Below are 15,872 nucleotides of genomic sequence, written 5' to 3'. Positions count from 1 at the left end.
ATGACAGGTATATTCATACATGGCACATTAATACTGTTAATGGAACTGTACTGAAAGTGAATAAAGATTTGTTCCTTTTCATCCTACCAACTGAAGTTTTCTACTGCAAAAACAAAGACAACGAAAACCCGTACCCAATTCGGACTCAGACGCAAAAGTATGAAGGAAGAGATTAACAAGTCCTTGGTTTGGAAATAAATGTTGGTGGGAAGCCCTAGAACAGCTATGTGTAAGGTAAAAACTCTGGAAGACCCATCGCAACGCTTTTAAATTAGTTTTTTGGTTTTTTTTCCAGTGATTTATCAAGAGGAAAAGTTCGAATGAAGAGATCTAGGGAAAGTGTTTTACTCTATGAAACCATCACAAAGAAAATTAATCTACATCGAGGTTTTGTTTTTTTTTTAGGTACTAAGTAAAATAAAATAGGAAGAAAAGGGAGGAAGGTGAGCAGGAGGCTTTAAACATCACTCAGTCCAAGCTTAATATGAAATATGGAACCAAAGCAATTATGCAGATAATTTATGATGAAAGAAATATCATTTTTTAAAATCAATGATTAGGACACTTCAGGAAAAAAGTAGTTTTGTGGTTGGAATTACCTGAATTAATGACTTAACTATCCACTTGATCTTTTTAACATAGTAAAAAGAAAGAACCAGTTTTCAAGGAGACAAGCTCAACTGTATATAATTGTATGCCCTCCTTACACTACAGGCTTGTACCCAGAGTTGCCCCTTTAAAAGTCCACGGTGGCACTGCCACCTTCTATTGCAGCTGCCTCCAGCCGCACACTCCCCTGCATGCTGTTATACTCGGTTATCAGGTAGCACCACCATTCCGCCTGCTCACGTTTATCACAGAGTTTCAGTCTATCCTCTGGACATTATCCAGACACCACTACTTACCTCTCTTTACTATGAAACTGAGAGTTTTGTAATTTTTTTCCAACATACACAAAATAATATGGGATAATTAGCATTCTGTTAGCTACATTTTATCTTAGGGCAGTGCCTTCCTGTGGCCAATTAAAACCACCATTTTAGGTCTTCTTCATACATATTCTTACCTTGAAGACAAAAGCAATAGGCTCTTCAGTAGAGATAAACACTAACCTGGCCAGCAACTTGCATTATGCAACATTTTATGTTTGTCTTGGCAGCCTGCCTTTAAACCTGTCAGTAACTGCACTGCAAAGAGATGACCACCTCACAAAATATTTTTAATGTCTTTCATTAGGATTTCTGATTTGGCAGCAAAACTGCCAATAACTCCTTGTAAGTGTGTTTTTTTCCTGAGATCTGCTTTTCTTGATGTTGCTGCCTGCATTCATCTACTTGCTTGAAGCCTATAAAAGCACAGACATCCTACTGTACCAACACAGAAATTTCTGCGATAAGGTCCCATCCCAAAAGATTTCTACTGACCATGCATCACTCTATTGTTCTAAATAACACACTGTGCATCTGACCCATAGTAAACTATGGTCACACCTGGCAGTGACCAAAGAGAAATGGAGAATCACCAAACCAACAGGTTTCTAACAGAATTCTCAAGCCATTCCTACTCTCCCATTAAAGACTCAGGTACATGCTAATTCTTAAAAGTTACTTAGCTCATGCAAAAATCAATGGAAGGAGCCTAAATCACAGAGCTAAGTCCACTTCCCACCAGCACACAGAGAGGTGTTGTTACTCAGTGAGCACGACTCTGAAGATGAGCATTCGAGACAGACTCAGAAGGATTAAAGTGGGGATTCCTGGGGATAGAGGTAAAGAATGTGGCATAGAGTAGAAACTTTTAAAATGGCATTTATTTATTTATTTATTTATTCATTTATTTATTTATGAGATGGAGTCTTGTTCTGTCGCCCAGACTGGAGTGCAGTGGCGCAATCTCGGCTCACTGCAAGCTCTGCCTCCCGGCTTCACGCCATTCTCCTGCCTCAGCCTCCTGAGTAGCTGGGACTACAGGCCACCACACCACGCCCGGCTAATTTTTTTTGTATTTTTAGTAGAGATGGGGGTTTCACTGTGTTAGCCAGGATGGTCTCGATCTCCTGATCTCGTGATCCGCCCGCCTTAGCCTCCCAAAGTGCTGGGATTACAGGCATGAGCCACCACGCCTGGCCAACAGCTCTTTAATTTCTTGTTGTACCCCACCCAAAGTCCCACCCACACTCCAGGAGACAGGAAAGTATACTAGAAAAGGCAAATGCTCCCAAGTCAGAGAGCCCTGGGTTTGGATCCCAAGTAAGTCACTTTCACCTCCCTGAACCATTTCCTTGTCTTTAAACTGGGGTTTACATTTAAATGCCTATCTTATAGGATCAACATTAAATGTAAAAAACTTAGTTGAGTAATGGGCACATAATAAGGGCTCAATAAATCACAGCTACTATTACTGTCATTGTTATTATAAATAGGCCAGAAATGTCTTGTGTAGACTCCTCTTTTTATTGTAAAAACCAAACTGTATCTCTAATATAACCCTGACACCCCTCCCCAAAAATATTATTTTAAAATATGAGAATAAACAGATACAATTCTGATTCTTAAATGTCTGAACATTTCAAGCCAAACACCTACTCGGTACCTACAAGGTATCTACTGCTACTGCTGCTGCTTCTATGAGGACAACCACTCAATGTTCTATGCTTTAATAGAAGAGCTGGTTTTTTGGATGTAAATGTAAACACAGGGGACATGAGCCTGAAGGACCAAGTGTGTGAGACTTTGCAAGGCTTGAACCAAGCATAGCACACACTAAGGGAACTCCAGAGAGATCTGTATTAGCCTTACTACCATCACTGACGGCAGTGAACATGGTATGCCTCCAACTTCTCAAGCCCTGACAGGGCCAAAAGCAGGCTTCTTCTTCCACACTACTCTTCCACTGAGGAGCCTTGGCTTTTCCCTCCCCTCCCCTCAAAGACTGACTCTTCTAGACCAAAGCCCTCAGCCAGACTTCATGGACTTACTGTAAACCTCAAGTCCACAATCAATAAGCACAGCCATACTGCCAGTTCACAAAATAGGCAGAGAAAAAGAAATTCAGTAAGGAAGGGGACTGGGGGAAGGACACACCTTATTCAAAATTTGAAAGAGGGACATGTTCTAGTAGCTCTAACTGGGAAATCAAGGAAAATTCATGCCTCCCTCTGTCCTTACTGCAGGATAAAAAAAAAGAAGAAATGTAGATGACAAGAAAGTCGCCTATGAATGATTATTAACACTTTAATTTGAATCTAAATAAGGTCTTTTTATTCTTCTCCATCTGCAACTCTGCCATTCCTACTCTTCTATCCCTAGGCTCCTAGGTTACTTTCTTAGGACTGCCATAAAAAAATTACCACGAATTTCAGGGCTTAAAACAACAAAAACTCACTCCCTCTCAGTTCTGGAGGCTAGAAGTCCAAAATCAAGGTGTTGGCAAAGCCATGCTCCCTGGGAAGGCACTAGGGGAGGATCTTTTCTTGCCCCTTCCAGCTTCTCGCGGCTCCTGGCAATCCTTGGTGTTCTTTGGCTTATAATTGCATCACTCTAATATTTGTCTCCAACTTTCCACGGCCTTATTTGGGTTTCTATGTATTTTCTCCTCTTCTTATACACACCAGTCACTGGAGTTAGGACCCACCCTAAGCTGATATGACTTTGCTTTAATTTAACTAATTCAGGAAAGATTCCCAATAAGGTCACCATTCTGAAGTTCCAGGAAGACATGAATTTTAGAGGAACTCTATTCAACCCACTCCAACTGCCATGTCAAAAATAAACCCCACCACCAAAATATGGGGCATAGTGGAGGGAGGTGACAAATCATAGCATTATAGAATTACAAAAAGTTCAAAGTTACAGTAGTCTCCTGTAGCTCCATGACTATTCATTTTTGAACTGGAAATAATGTTGTTCTTACTTTTTACCTTATTTTTCTCTCTTACCTGAGAGAAAGGTAAACACATACATTTCTCTCACCCATGAGCAACTGTGAAGCCTTGGAAAATATCAAAAGTCCCAATCAAAATAGCACTAAAACACAGAACATCCCACCGATCCAGACACTTGACTACTCTGTAAAAATCTGGTTTTAGGTATAAATGAATATGTAGTATCAGGAATTGAGTAGCAAAAAGAGGAAAGGCAGGGGAGGGTATTTTTTCAGTTAAAAGTACTCTCATTTAATGATCTAGGAGTGGGAAGTAAATCATAGGTCTTAGAAGACCAAGGTTTCCTTTAAAACACTTGCTTTAAGTTTTTAATCTCCACACTCCCTCTCCTAAATTTTCCTTTTCTAATGATGACAATAAACTTACATGGAAACACTATATATCAGAGTTCTTTAAAATATAATCAAGGTATTATTTTAGCTGTGTGGAGAAAAAAATAATTGAGATCGGCTTAAAGACTTGTGTACTCCCTCTGCTGGCTCTGAATTTAAAGTAAATTCTCACTACCTTCAAGGGCTAACTTAATTAACTTCACTAAACATCTAAAATACAAGGAAGGCTGGTTGCAGGGGCTTGCGTTTATAATCCCAGCACTTTGGGAGGCCAAAGTAAGAGGACTGCTTGAGCCCAGGAGTTTGAGACCAACCTGGCAACAAAGTGAGACCTCATATCTCTATAAAAAAAAGCATAAAATTAGCTGGGTGTCATGGCGCTCAGTAATAGTCTCAGAGCAGCGCTGGCAAGGAGGATCACAGCTCTCCACAGAGAGCCAGGAGTTTGAAGCTGTGGAGAGCTATGATTGTGCCACCGCACTCCAGCCTAGGTGACAGAGCGAGGCCTTGTCTCAAATAAAAAATTAAAAATAAAAATACACAAGGGAGCCAGGAACAGTGGCTCACGCCTGTAATTCCAGCACTTTGGGAGGCCAAGGTGGTCGGAACACGAGGTCAGGAGATTGAGACCATCCTGGCTAGCATGGTGAAACCCCGTCTCTACTAAAAATACAAAAAATTAGCTGGGCATGTGGCGGGCGCCTGTAGTCCCAGCTACTCGGGAGGCTGAGGCAGGAGAATGGCGTAAACCCGGGAGGCGGAGCTTGCAGTGAGCCGAGATGGCGCCACTGCACTCCAGCCTGGGCGACAGAGCAAGACTCCGTCTCAAAAAAAAAAAAAAAAAACCACACACACACAAACAAGGGAAAATATGATGTGGATTCTTCCACCCCACCCCTCAATGGTTTTCAAACAAATTCTCAAAAACGTACTGAAAACTACCAAACACATCTCTGTTGGGTTTACTACAGGTTCACTCCAGAAGGAAGCTGATGTATGCTGTTTGTTTGTTTGTTTGTGGGAAAGTTTACTTCCTGCTGCAGCCTTGGCCCCTACGCATGTGCCACATGCTTTCCTTACACTGTGCTCACCTCTCCACTGCAGTCCTAGGACACATCTGGACATCAAGGTGTGGTGAGCCTCCAGAAGATAACCTGGCCTCCTCACCCTAGGCAATGACCCAGGAGTAGCAGAATTACTAGAAGAACCACAGCCCAGTAGAGAAGTTATCTTCTTCGCTCATTATGTTATTCCATAGTAGTAACTGAGGCACTGCAGAGAAAAGGTCTCAAGATTAAAACCTCAAAAAATCAGGAGTGAAAAGCGGAACAAGAGAACTATAGAAAAGCCTGGCTTGAAACACACTCCAATCATATATTTCCATTTTACCAAGAATGATACATGACAGCACTCTATGGATGCCAGCTACGTAGTTCTTTTTCCTTTAGGGGAGACTAAGATACTGGGAAATGAATGTTGTTTGGTCAAGAATAAAATGGTGAAAGATACTGGGTCTGTCTGGGCAATGATGCAGTCAGAACTGGGGTGTTCTATCATCATCACTAGCCTAACCACATATTCAGAACTCTAATTTGGAAGAACTGCAGACTGCTCCTTGAAATAGTTCATCTCAAAGACTGCCTGCTATCTCCTCTCCTTTCATACATGACTTCTATATCCCAATCCATGGATAGAAAACTTGGAAGTACATTTGGGACTTCTGCCCCAAAATGCAGAACATTACAAACAACTAAGGTTTTACATAACAGCTTTGATCCTAAAAGTGGGTAAAATAAACTTTAGGCAAAACAATTCTATGGTGACTTTCTGGACCATGTATGTTAATAATGCAAATAGCGGGGTTACATACAGAAGGCAAACGTCATTTCCTTTTTCTCTTAATGCAAGGTCATCCCAAGATCACTCTTCCTTCAGTTTCTGTGGTAGGTAGCGATGGACATTTACAGAGTTTTCAGGGACTTATGCATTGGGTAACAAGGCACTGCAAGAAACCCCAGATAGCACAGCATCATCTCACATTTACACCACATCACATCAACATTGATGCTAGGAGGTCTAAGGCTGATGCCACCTTCAGAGCTGCAAGTATCCAAAAGACTCCACTCATGACACCAGCTCACTCGTGAGTCAAATCAGCCCCTCTCCAAGTCACAGCCCCAGAACTAAGGCTATTCATATGGGTTGATTATACGATCCAAAAAGCAGCTCCAAATATTAGAAACACTTATTTGTCTGGCAGACACATTCCCTAATTTCAAGACCCTTACAATGTGCTTAAAAATATTCAAGAGTCACAGGAAAATGACAAAATAAACAGGTAGCAGCCATGAGGTGGGCAGGGTGAGGTGGCGTTGAGAGAAAAGGCATTTAGCATAGTAAGTTGAGAGTGCTGATGGCTAACACAAAAAGAGAAACACAGTGACTCCAGTGCGAGCCAGCCTAGAAGAGGGAGAAGCAGCAGAAGACAGCAAATGAAGTATGAGCTTGCAGAACTTGAGGCAAACAGCACTGAGATGAACAGCTGTGAAACCACAATGGTAGGCAGCAGACACTACAGTACAGTGGTACAAACACACACTTTAAAAAAAAAAGAGAGAGAGGGTCTCACTCTGTCACCCACGCTGGAGTGGAGTGGTGCAGTCATGCTCACTGCAATCTCAAGCTCCTGGGATTAAGGGATCCTCCTGCCTCAGCCTCTCAAGTAGCTGGGACTACAGGCATGTACCACCACAACAGAGCTAATTTTTTTTTTTTTGGAGACGGAAGTTCGCTCTTGCTGTCCAGGCTGAAGTACAACAGCACAATCTTGGCTCACTCAACCTCCGCCTCCTGGGTTCAAATAATTCTCCTGCCTCAGCCTCCCGAGTAGCTGAGATTACAGGCATGCACTACCATGCCCAGCTAATTTTTTGTATTTTTAGTAAAGACAGGGTTTCACCATGTTGGTAAGGCTGGTCTCGAACTCCTGACCTCAGGTGATCCACCCGCCTGGGCCTCCCAAAGTGCTGGGATTACAGGTGTGAGCCACCGTACCTGGCCAATTTTTTTTTTTTTCTGGTAGAGACAAGGTCTCACTTTGTTGTCCAGGCCGGTCTCAAACTCCTGGCCTCAGGCAATCCTCCTGCCTTGGCCTCCCAAAGTGTTAAAATTATAGGCATGAACCACTGCACCGACTGGACACACCGTTACTCCACCCCTACTAGCTGTGGAACCCTGAACCCAGTCACTCACATATTCCTAGCATGTTTCTCACCTGCAAAATAAGGTAGTTAGATGATCTTTAAGATCTCTTTTAATTCTGAGTTTTAGGCAACAAGTAATACAGATGGGTTAGTGGCATCCAGGCTCCACATCCACTCCAGAGGAAGGCCAGATCTACATAAGGCCCTGGGAGACAGAACTGGGGATCCCAGATCAGTCCAGGGCCAAAGACATGCTCTATCTAACCCAGGTGGAGCTTGGAAAACCACATCTTCTCCCAAACAGACCCAGTCCACAGGAGCCATGGTACAGTGGTTTTGCATCTCCAAAGCAAGCTCAAAATGATCTGCAGAGAGTTAAAGGCCAGCTCCAAGCCATGCTGGACATCAAATTTGCCATTTGCCAGCAACTTCTTAGCAGAGTTGGAGTACTAGAGAAAGCAGAAATACAGATGTAAAAAAAAAAAGGCAACGGGAATAGGCAGCAATGACAAGTTCACAAAGCACAGATATGCTATAGCTTATTTTCTGTCTCCTCCATCAGAATATGAACTCCTGTGAGTGAACTGGAACTTTATCTGCCTTATGCTACCACTATATCCCTAGGTCCTGGCAGAATGCTCTGCAAGCAGCACGTCTTTGATACACATTTGTTGAATACATGAAATGGGATGTGATGCAAATGGGTAAAAAGGATTTTCTCTTTCCAATCTTTCATTCACTTACTATATACCAGCTGTAACATCCACTGATATCAACTCATCTTTGCATTTATGATCCACAGCTCCTTTTACAGCACCAAAAAGGTAAAGTGGCTTTTCAGGACCCCTCAACTTGTGATGCAGGAAAAGAAAAATGAGGAGTTGAGAATAGGGTCAAGTCTGCCCCCACAGGCAAAATAAGGGGGTATACAAACAAAATTAATTCCATATTTTCTCCAGCCCTGGGAATCTGGAATCTGATGCACCAGCTCTGGGTAAGTGGGGTAACCTGCCAGAATGCACAGGCCTAAACAGTCTTTAAAAAAAAAAAAAAATTAAGATGCGGTTTTGCTATGTGCCCAGGCTGGTCTTGAACTCCTGGGCTCAAGCCTAAACAGCCTTATCTTTGCATTTTCATGAAGATCTTCGAATGGATGGTGAACTTTTGCCAGACCAAATTAAATGACTTATTAGTGAGACAAGGCCTCTTCGTTAATTTTCCAAATAAAAATATCTTGCAGGTTTTAAGTAAGATTCACAAGCAGAGTACTAAAAAGTTTAACTACAAGATGTTCTTGTATGGTGTCATTTTCTTAAAATAGAACCCTCCTAAAATCTCCCAAAAATAAGTCTGCTGTAGTTTCATTTCATTTTCTAAGAAGGAGATAAACACATCAAAACACACACTTAGCTTCTTTTTTAAAGAGTCTCTGTTACATGGGACTCACAGATCAAAGTCTAAAAGGGCCAATTTCTTCACTTCAGAGGTCAATGACACAGCTTTGAAAAAGAGGAAAAACAGTCCCTCTAGTGTACTGGGGCTGTAGAAAGGGGAAGTATATTAGTTGAGAATCACTGACGAAGACACTATTGCCAAAGGAAATTACAAAATAACATATTGGCAACACGGGCCAAGCAGACAGATTCTTCACACACGACCATAACTGGCCTTTTGGTGAGTTACTCCAAAAGGTGACTGAGGTCAAAATTATGAGCCAATGTGGAATTGTTATGATTTAGTTATTTTCAAATTAAAAGAAAATTGTTAACAGAGTTGCAGTTAAAATAACATTTTTCCTAATACAGTGTGTTGAAAAGGAACTGGATGTATTAATCTAAAGAACAGAAACAGTGAGGACATAAATAAGCATTATGTGACAGGACAGCCCTCATCTTTTTATCTTGGCAAGAAGCCTTAACAATACACATTCTTACATGAAAGAAAACTCGGACTCTTGAAGAACTATCCTCTGCAGCAGCAGCAGCAGCAATGTTAACACAGTATCTCCCACATTTGTGAAATTATGGGAACCACTACAGAAACTCAAGTCTGCCTAATTTGATTACGCCCTGACCCATGGGAAAAGCAGACGTGTGGTGTGTATAACAAAATAAGTGATAGATGGGCCTTACCAGGTAAGCCCTGGAGTCCTTAGAGATCTCCCCAAGACAAGAGGAACTGAGAGAATTCACTTGTTCAATTATGGGTGCAGTGCAAGCTTAATCTGAATTAAAGGAAATGTAACCTTTTCCCCTCTTAACCACATCTGATTATTCATTTCTACTTTAATGCCCGAGGTAAGGGAACCTGTGAGATAGCCATCATCCTTCTCCCTGACACAGTATCTGACAAATGTTAAGTAACCAAGGGCTTCCTCTTTTTGTTAAAATGCTATCCTTCTTACCTCTTTTATCACTTCATAGTTCCTAAGTACCCCTACTGACAGGCACTGGACAGTTATGCAAACATGGTACACTCACTCAGCCTCCTTCTACATTTGCCCATCCTTTTGATGCTGAAATAATAAGCAAGATGTTTTTAGATTGAGAGGCAAATATGCCTTTCAGGAAAGCAACCTCTACTTATGTAAGACTATCCATTACCTAGTAAACGACCTTCAAAAAAAGATCAATTTGAAGAAGAAAATGGAGAACGAAAACCTCTAGAACTGTGGCTACTAATTACCTCTCTACTAACCAGCTGTGTGATCTTAAGAAAGTCATTAGCTTTTCCAAAAATCAGGTTCTTCACCAGTAAAATAAGAGGGTTGAACTAGATCAGGAAACTTCATCCTAACTATACATTAGAATCACCTAAGAAACTAAAAAAAAAAAACCACAAAACACAAAACCTTCAATGCTAAGCCACACAGAAACTAAATTATATCAAATTCTCTGGGTATTTGTATTTTTCAGAAGTTCCCAGGTAATTCAAACATGCAACCAGGGCTGAGAACCACTGGTTTAGATTCTGATCTCCAAGCCCTCTTTTCTAATTCTTTCATGTTATGATGTTAGGGTGACAATTTTGGTTACAAGGTGTCATAATGCAATGGCCCAAATAGCCTCAAAAGAAGTAAGGACGTGCATGCCCTTTATGCACATATGACTAGGAGATGTTAACCTGAATTCTACACATTTTTGGAAGTTAAAAATCCTCTTACATTACTCAGAATGAAAGTAGTGTGGTTTAAATACACATGCATGCTTCCAAAATGACTAATCACGACAAGAATCAACTCCTAAACTTGGACACATGGAAATGGGTCACAATTAGCTCCTGACCTCTCCCTTTTCCCTCTTCTTCCACTAAACCACAAGCACAAAAAAAAAGGTTGCCTATTAGTCATAATCAGAATATGAAACCAGCCCCAGTTTCAAAGGGCCTTCTCCATCATCAAAGATTTGAAAGTTCCTGCATGGCTGCATCTTTTGAAGATCATCTTATAAAAACTCTAACAAAATTATATCCCTTTAGCCGTCAAGGATTAGTTGCCATGTGACACTCAGAAATGTATTGGTAAAAACTTTTAAGGTAAAAAGATTCATAAAATGTGTGCCCTGTATTAAGCATATTAAGCCTTGAAAATTTCAATCTACAGTATTTTTAAGATTTTAGTTGAAGAGAAATGAGACAGCAGAGAAGGGTAAAAGAAACCATGAGGCAAAAAAATGGTTATGACATAAAATCATAAAGTTTATGACTAGGCTCAAAATCTGTATTGCAAGTCCTACAAACTGTATGAAAATGTAACTAGCCCAATCTCAATTCATGCCTACTTTTGGTAATACTATTTTCTCATGTAAATCTTCCCCCCCAAAATAAAATTCATTAAACTTATTATCTTTAACTATAAACACAATAACAAGAAATATTATTTATGAAATTAAACATTTGTAACCTTAAAAACCACAGGAAAAGTGAAAACCCCTTCCTACATTAACTTTTTAACTAAGTTAAAAGTTAACTAACTTTTCACTAACATATTCTCCTCACCAAATTCAAACATGCAAGACTAAATTTCAAGTGAGAGAAATCTGAAAAATATTTCGAACCCCCAAATCCATGTTCTCAGATCCTGTCTGCTAACCCCTTCCTGATACTATACAGTGAGATTAACCATTCCCATCCACTTGGAAACCCAGTTTTAAAAGATGTCACACTAGTGCTCTTTTCAAATGGAATTGTCTTTCATCCTTTCTGTACAGAACTCTCACATCATACAACTGGCATTCTTTTATAAAGCAATTAAATTAGACCAAATATAAGACTCATAATGTTAGCATTTGTTAAAAGAAATCAGACAGATTTGTGGATTAATATCAAAGCACACGTGTTTTACTTTTGAAGTATCTAATACAAAGCCTCTCTGATACAGGCCGTATTTAACTTTGGACGAGTTTTCTAGAAGCAAAATAAAACATTCTCTACATTAAGTTTTTTAGATTTTTCATATAAAGGTTCATCTCCAGTGCTTCCATTGAATTCTCCACTAAGATTAAACTGTTCTTATTTTTATATCTCCTGAAACCCAGGAAAACAAGAAGAAAGGGAAGGAGGAAGCAACTACTTTCACATTAAAAAAAAAAAATCTAAGCTAAATTGCAAATAGGAGCAGCTGTTAAGAGATGTATATCTCCAACCGCACAGGACTCTTTGGCCTGGTACTGACACATTACTGTCTTGGGGAAAGGGGCCAGGGAGGTGCCTAGGAAGAGCAAAGCAACTGGGTATCAGCAGCCCAGCAGGGGCAGAGGAGTTCATCTCTTTGGATACCCAACTGCAGGAAGTCATTACATCATAGGCCTTTCCACATCTCTCTCCCTACCACGTGTCCCGTGCCCCAAGAGGATGATAAGGAACGATAGAGAGTCTCTCTTCGGGTTCACTTACAGGTAGAAGCCATTACGGCCCGGCCAGGCCCCCAAACCTCCTCCCAATCGCCAGAGTGAAAGAAGCGCAGGTCCCCACACCAGAGCCCTTCCCTCAAACAGTGCCAGAATCCAGGCCTCGGCGGGAGCAGATGGTGCAGCCAGTCTGGATTGAGGTGGCCACATCAGCCGGTTCGAGGCCCCAGAACATTTCAGAAGCAGCGAGTAAGAAGCAGATTTACTGGAGCGACATCTCTGAGAAGGAAAGGTATCAATACAGGCAAGTAAAAGAAGCCGTCCAGGAGGAGGTTTGCAACCACTGCTTTTTCTAATGGGATCGATGTGCCTGTAGGAGTTAACACCCACAAGCTGAAACTTGGACCCGAAGGTTCTCATTCAGCTAGTGACGACGCAACATGCTCCTGCGACACACTGGAAACCACACATCCAACCCCTCCTCTGGACACTGCGTCCCAAACACCCCCCCACACACACCTCTCACTCCACCTACAGCGCCCGCACCAGACCCCCACTACGGTAAACTCTACTCCAAAGTTGGCTGCAGACCTACCTTCTCGGCGCTGTCCTGAGAATCCAGCAAATGTACTCCTGCCCGTTCGCCCTTCCCTCGCCGGCGTCCCCTGCCCCCTCTCCTCACCTGGCCATGCCCTAGGCTTTTGGGGAGCCTCCTTCCCCCCTCCGGGCCGTCCCCAGGTGCCCCTACTCCAGGAGTCAAAGAGAACCCCCAAAGCCTCACAGCGAAGGCTCCCCCTGCCAACCCCTTGCCCTGGAGCCCGCAGGCGCTCTCCGACGAATCCGAGGCGCGTCTCGCGCTGCGCAGGAGGCCCGGCGGGTCCTGCCGCCAGCCCGGGGTGGGTACGCACCTTCCAGCCGGCAGAGCTGTTGCTGTCGCCCTTATCCTTGAAGTAGGGCACGCAACGTACCATCCACTCGTAGATCTGGGACAGAGTGAGCCTTTTGTCCGGGGAGCTTTCGATGGCGCGGGTGATCAGGTCCGCGTAGGACAAGTTTCCCCAGGCGTTCCGCCGCGACGAGCATTTCCTAGGCTGCCCGGAGCCCCCAGCCGCCCCCGGCTGCGGCGGTGGCAGCGGCTGCTGAGGCTGCAGCAGCGCCTGTGTACCCCCGCTCAGGGCGCCCGCCGCGGTGGCTGGCCCAGATCCGGGGTCTTGCCCTCCGGGTGCCAGCACCCGGGCCGAGTCCTCAACAAGCAGCCCGGAGCCCAGCGTGCCGCTCCCGCCGCCGCCGATCGCCATGGCCGAGCCGGCCCGTCCCCCGCCGTCCTCGTCGTCTTCATCGTCCTCCTCCTCGGGGATCATGGAGTCGGCGGCCGTCTCCCCCGAGGGCTTAGCAGGGCTCGCTTGGAGCTCCGGCCTTTGCAGGGGCCACGTACAGGAGCGCGGACGGCTCTGGGGCTCGAACTCCGGATCCAGCTCCACTTCGAGCGGAGAGAGCGGGGCCGGGGAGGCCGGTGCCTCTGCCATCTTCGCCGCCCGCCCGCGGCTGGGGCTCTCGCGCTCTCCTCTCGCGCCCGGGCGGGGTGCGGCGGGGGAGGGACGTGGGCGCCGCGAAGGCTCCGGCTCCCGGGCGCCGCCGCCGCCGCCGCCGCCTGGGGAAGCACGAGAGGAGAGAGAAGGAGAGTTGGTTATCCCGGGCCGGAGCGCAGTCCTCGGCGAGTCCTCGCCCGCCGCCACCACCTCCCAGCCTTGCCGCGCCCGCCTCCCAGGAACAGGCGGACCTGGAGACGTGCGGCCAGCGAACCTGGCGCAGCAGACACCGCCCCCCGGCCAGGCCGCGGGGGAGCCGCGAGCGAATCGACGGCCTCGCGCGGGGCAGCCCCCTCCCCCCGCCGCCCAGCCGCAGGTCCCTCCCGGGCTAGGCGGCGGGGCGGGGAGAAGGGGGAGGGGCGCCCGGGGGAGGGGCGGCCGCGCCTTTAAAGCGGGCAGCGGCCGGAGCTGGCGCAGCCGAGCGGCGGTCAGAGCCCGAGCTCGGGCGTGCGTGCGTTTGTTTATGTTTCGCTCGGGCCCGCTCTAGTGCCTCCCGCGGCGCCGCCGCTCAAGTCTGTGCTGTCTTCGGCTCTTCTCCCCTTTCCCGGCCCAGCCGCCTCCGCGACCTCCCGTCACCCCCAAACCGGTCGAATGGCCCGAGCCCGGGGACTGCGCGGGCAGCTCCCGCTCCTCTCTTCGCCCGCGGGCCGGAGGGCGAACGGGGGTCTGGGCGCAGATGGGCCCTTGTCACTTCCAAAAAATAAAGGAAACACGGAAAGAAGGGGAAGCAGCAGCCCGGCGGGCGTTCGCAGAGGGTCGAGCCCGGCAGGGACGGCCACTTCGGGATTTTGTGTGGTTTGCATTCTCGCGGACGTCGTCCCCTCCGCCCCCTTCCCAGTCGGGATCCGGGGGAGGGAGCGAGTCGGAACATAAATCTTCCAACAGGTCGGGAAGCGCCAAGTCTCCCGGGCTGCTAGAAAACCCGGACCAGCATGTTCATCACCTCCTTGCTCCCGCTGCTGCCATCTTGACAGTTTCCCCCTTCCCTTGAGTCCTTTAAAAACACTAGCGGGCGAGAAGGGGGGCGCGCACACCGCGGCTCGGGGAGGGGAAAGGGAAGCGCCCGGCCCAGCTCGGAAGCAGATCCGGAGTCACCGGGAAGGCGGCCGCCCGCTGCACTGCTCCGGCGCCTACCTCGCTTCCTTCCCTTCAGGGACGCGGCGGGACGACGCACGATCCCGCGCGGGCCCGGGGCACGGCGAGGAGGGGGCGCGCAACCTCGGCGAAGGAGAAGCGCTCGGGCCGTCGCCGCAGCCCGCCCGAGGAACCGCCTGTCAGCTCGCGCGCCGCCGCCTTCAACATTCCTCCTCCTCCCTTCCACGAGCAGGGCGGCCGCAGCAGCAGCACAAAGTTATAGACACACGCAGGGCGCCTCAACCTAGGCTGACGGCGGGCGGGTCCCCGCCCAGGGGGAGGGCTGGGCGGCGGGCCGGGCGCGCGGCGGGCGTGCATGTGTGAGTGCGCGTGTGTGAGCTCGCGCGCGCCTGCGCGGCCCAGCTCCGCGGGGCTGCGGGCGTGGGTGTCCGGGCGCGCGCTGCGGGCCGGGATTCGGCGGGCTCCCGCTGCTGTCCCCGCTGGGCTCCTCCTCCCTCCCGAGAGCCCCAACGACAACAAAGCGCGGCGTTGGCCCCGGAGAGGAAGAAGGGGGAGCTGCAGGAGCGACAGCCCCCTACGCTCCAAGGAGCGCAGCGGCGTGGCCTCCCCGACTCCGGGCAGGGCGCCTGGTACCAGGGTCCCCGACCTGCGCGTCCGCCCGCCGGGCTCTGGGCCAGCCCCGGTGTCCGGTTCCCTGTTAGAACCCGACACTAGGTAACACCCGAGGTGAGATGCTGGGCGTGGATGGCAAGGTTTACCGCGGCGTGGAACTACTGAACGGCGAAGATGTTGGCGCCTCGACAACTTCGATAAGCTGATGCTCACAGATGCGATCAGGCACCAAAAGGTTTGCACTGAATCTC

At 46.8% G+C, this 15,872-nt stretch overlaps 1 protein-coding gene across 1 annotated transcript in view; it reads right to left on the bottom strand.

Moving 5' to 3' along the window:
• FOXO3 (forkhead box O3) overlaps positions 1-14,259 on the bottom strand; it is a 125,509-nt gene extending 111,250 nt beyond the window's left edge. The window contains 2 exon segments of the mRNA XM_033234789.1: positions 13,234-13,976; positions 14,106-14,259. Of these exon segments, the coding sequence (XP_033090680.1) occupies positions 13,234-13,851 (618 nt within the window). The 5' untranslated portion in view covers positions 13,852-13,976; positions 14,106-14,259.
• Positions 14,260-15,872: the final 1,613 nt, after the last annotated feature.

This window comes from Trachypithecus francoisi, unplaced genomic scaffold (assembly GCF_009764315.1).
Source record: "Trachypithecus francoisi isolate TF-2019V2 unplaced genomic scaffold, Tfra_2.0 Lachesis_group15, whole genome shotgun sequence".
Taxonomy (NCBI): domain Eukaryota; kingdom Metazoa; phylum Chordata; class Mammalia; order Primates; family Cercopithecidae; genus Trachypithecus; species Trachypithecus francoisi.
This window is presented reverse-complemented; position numbering and strand designations above follow the sequence as displayed.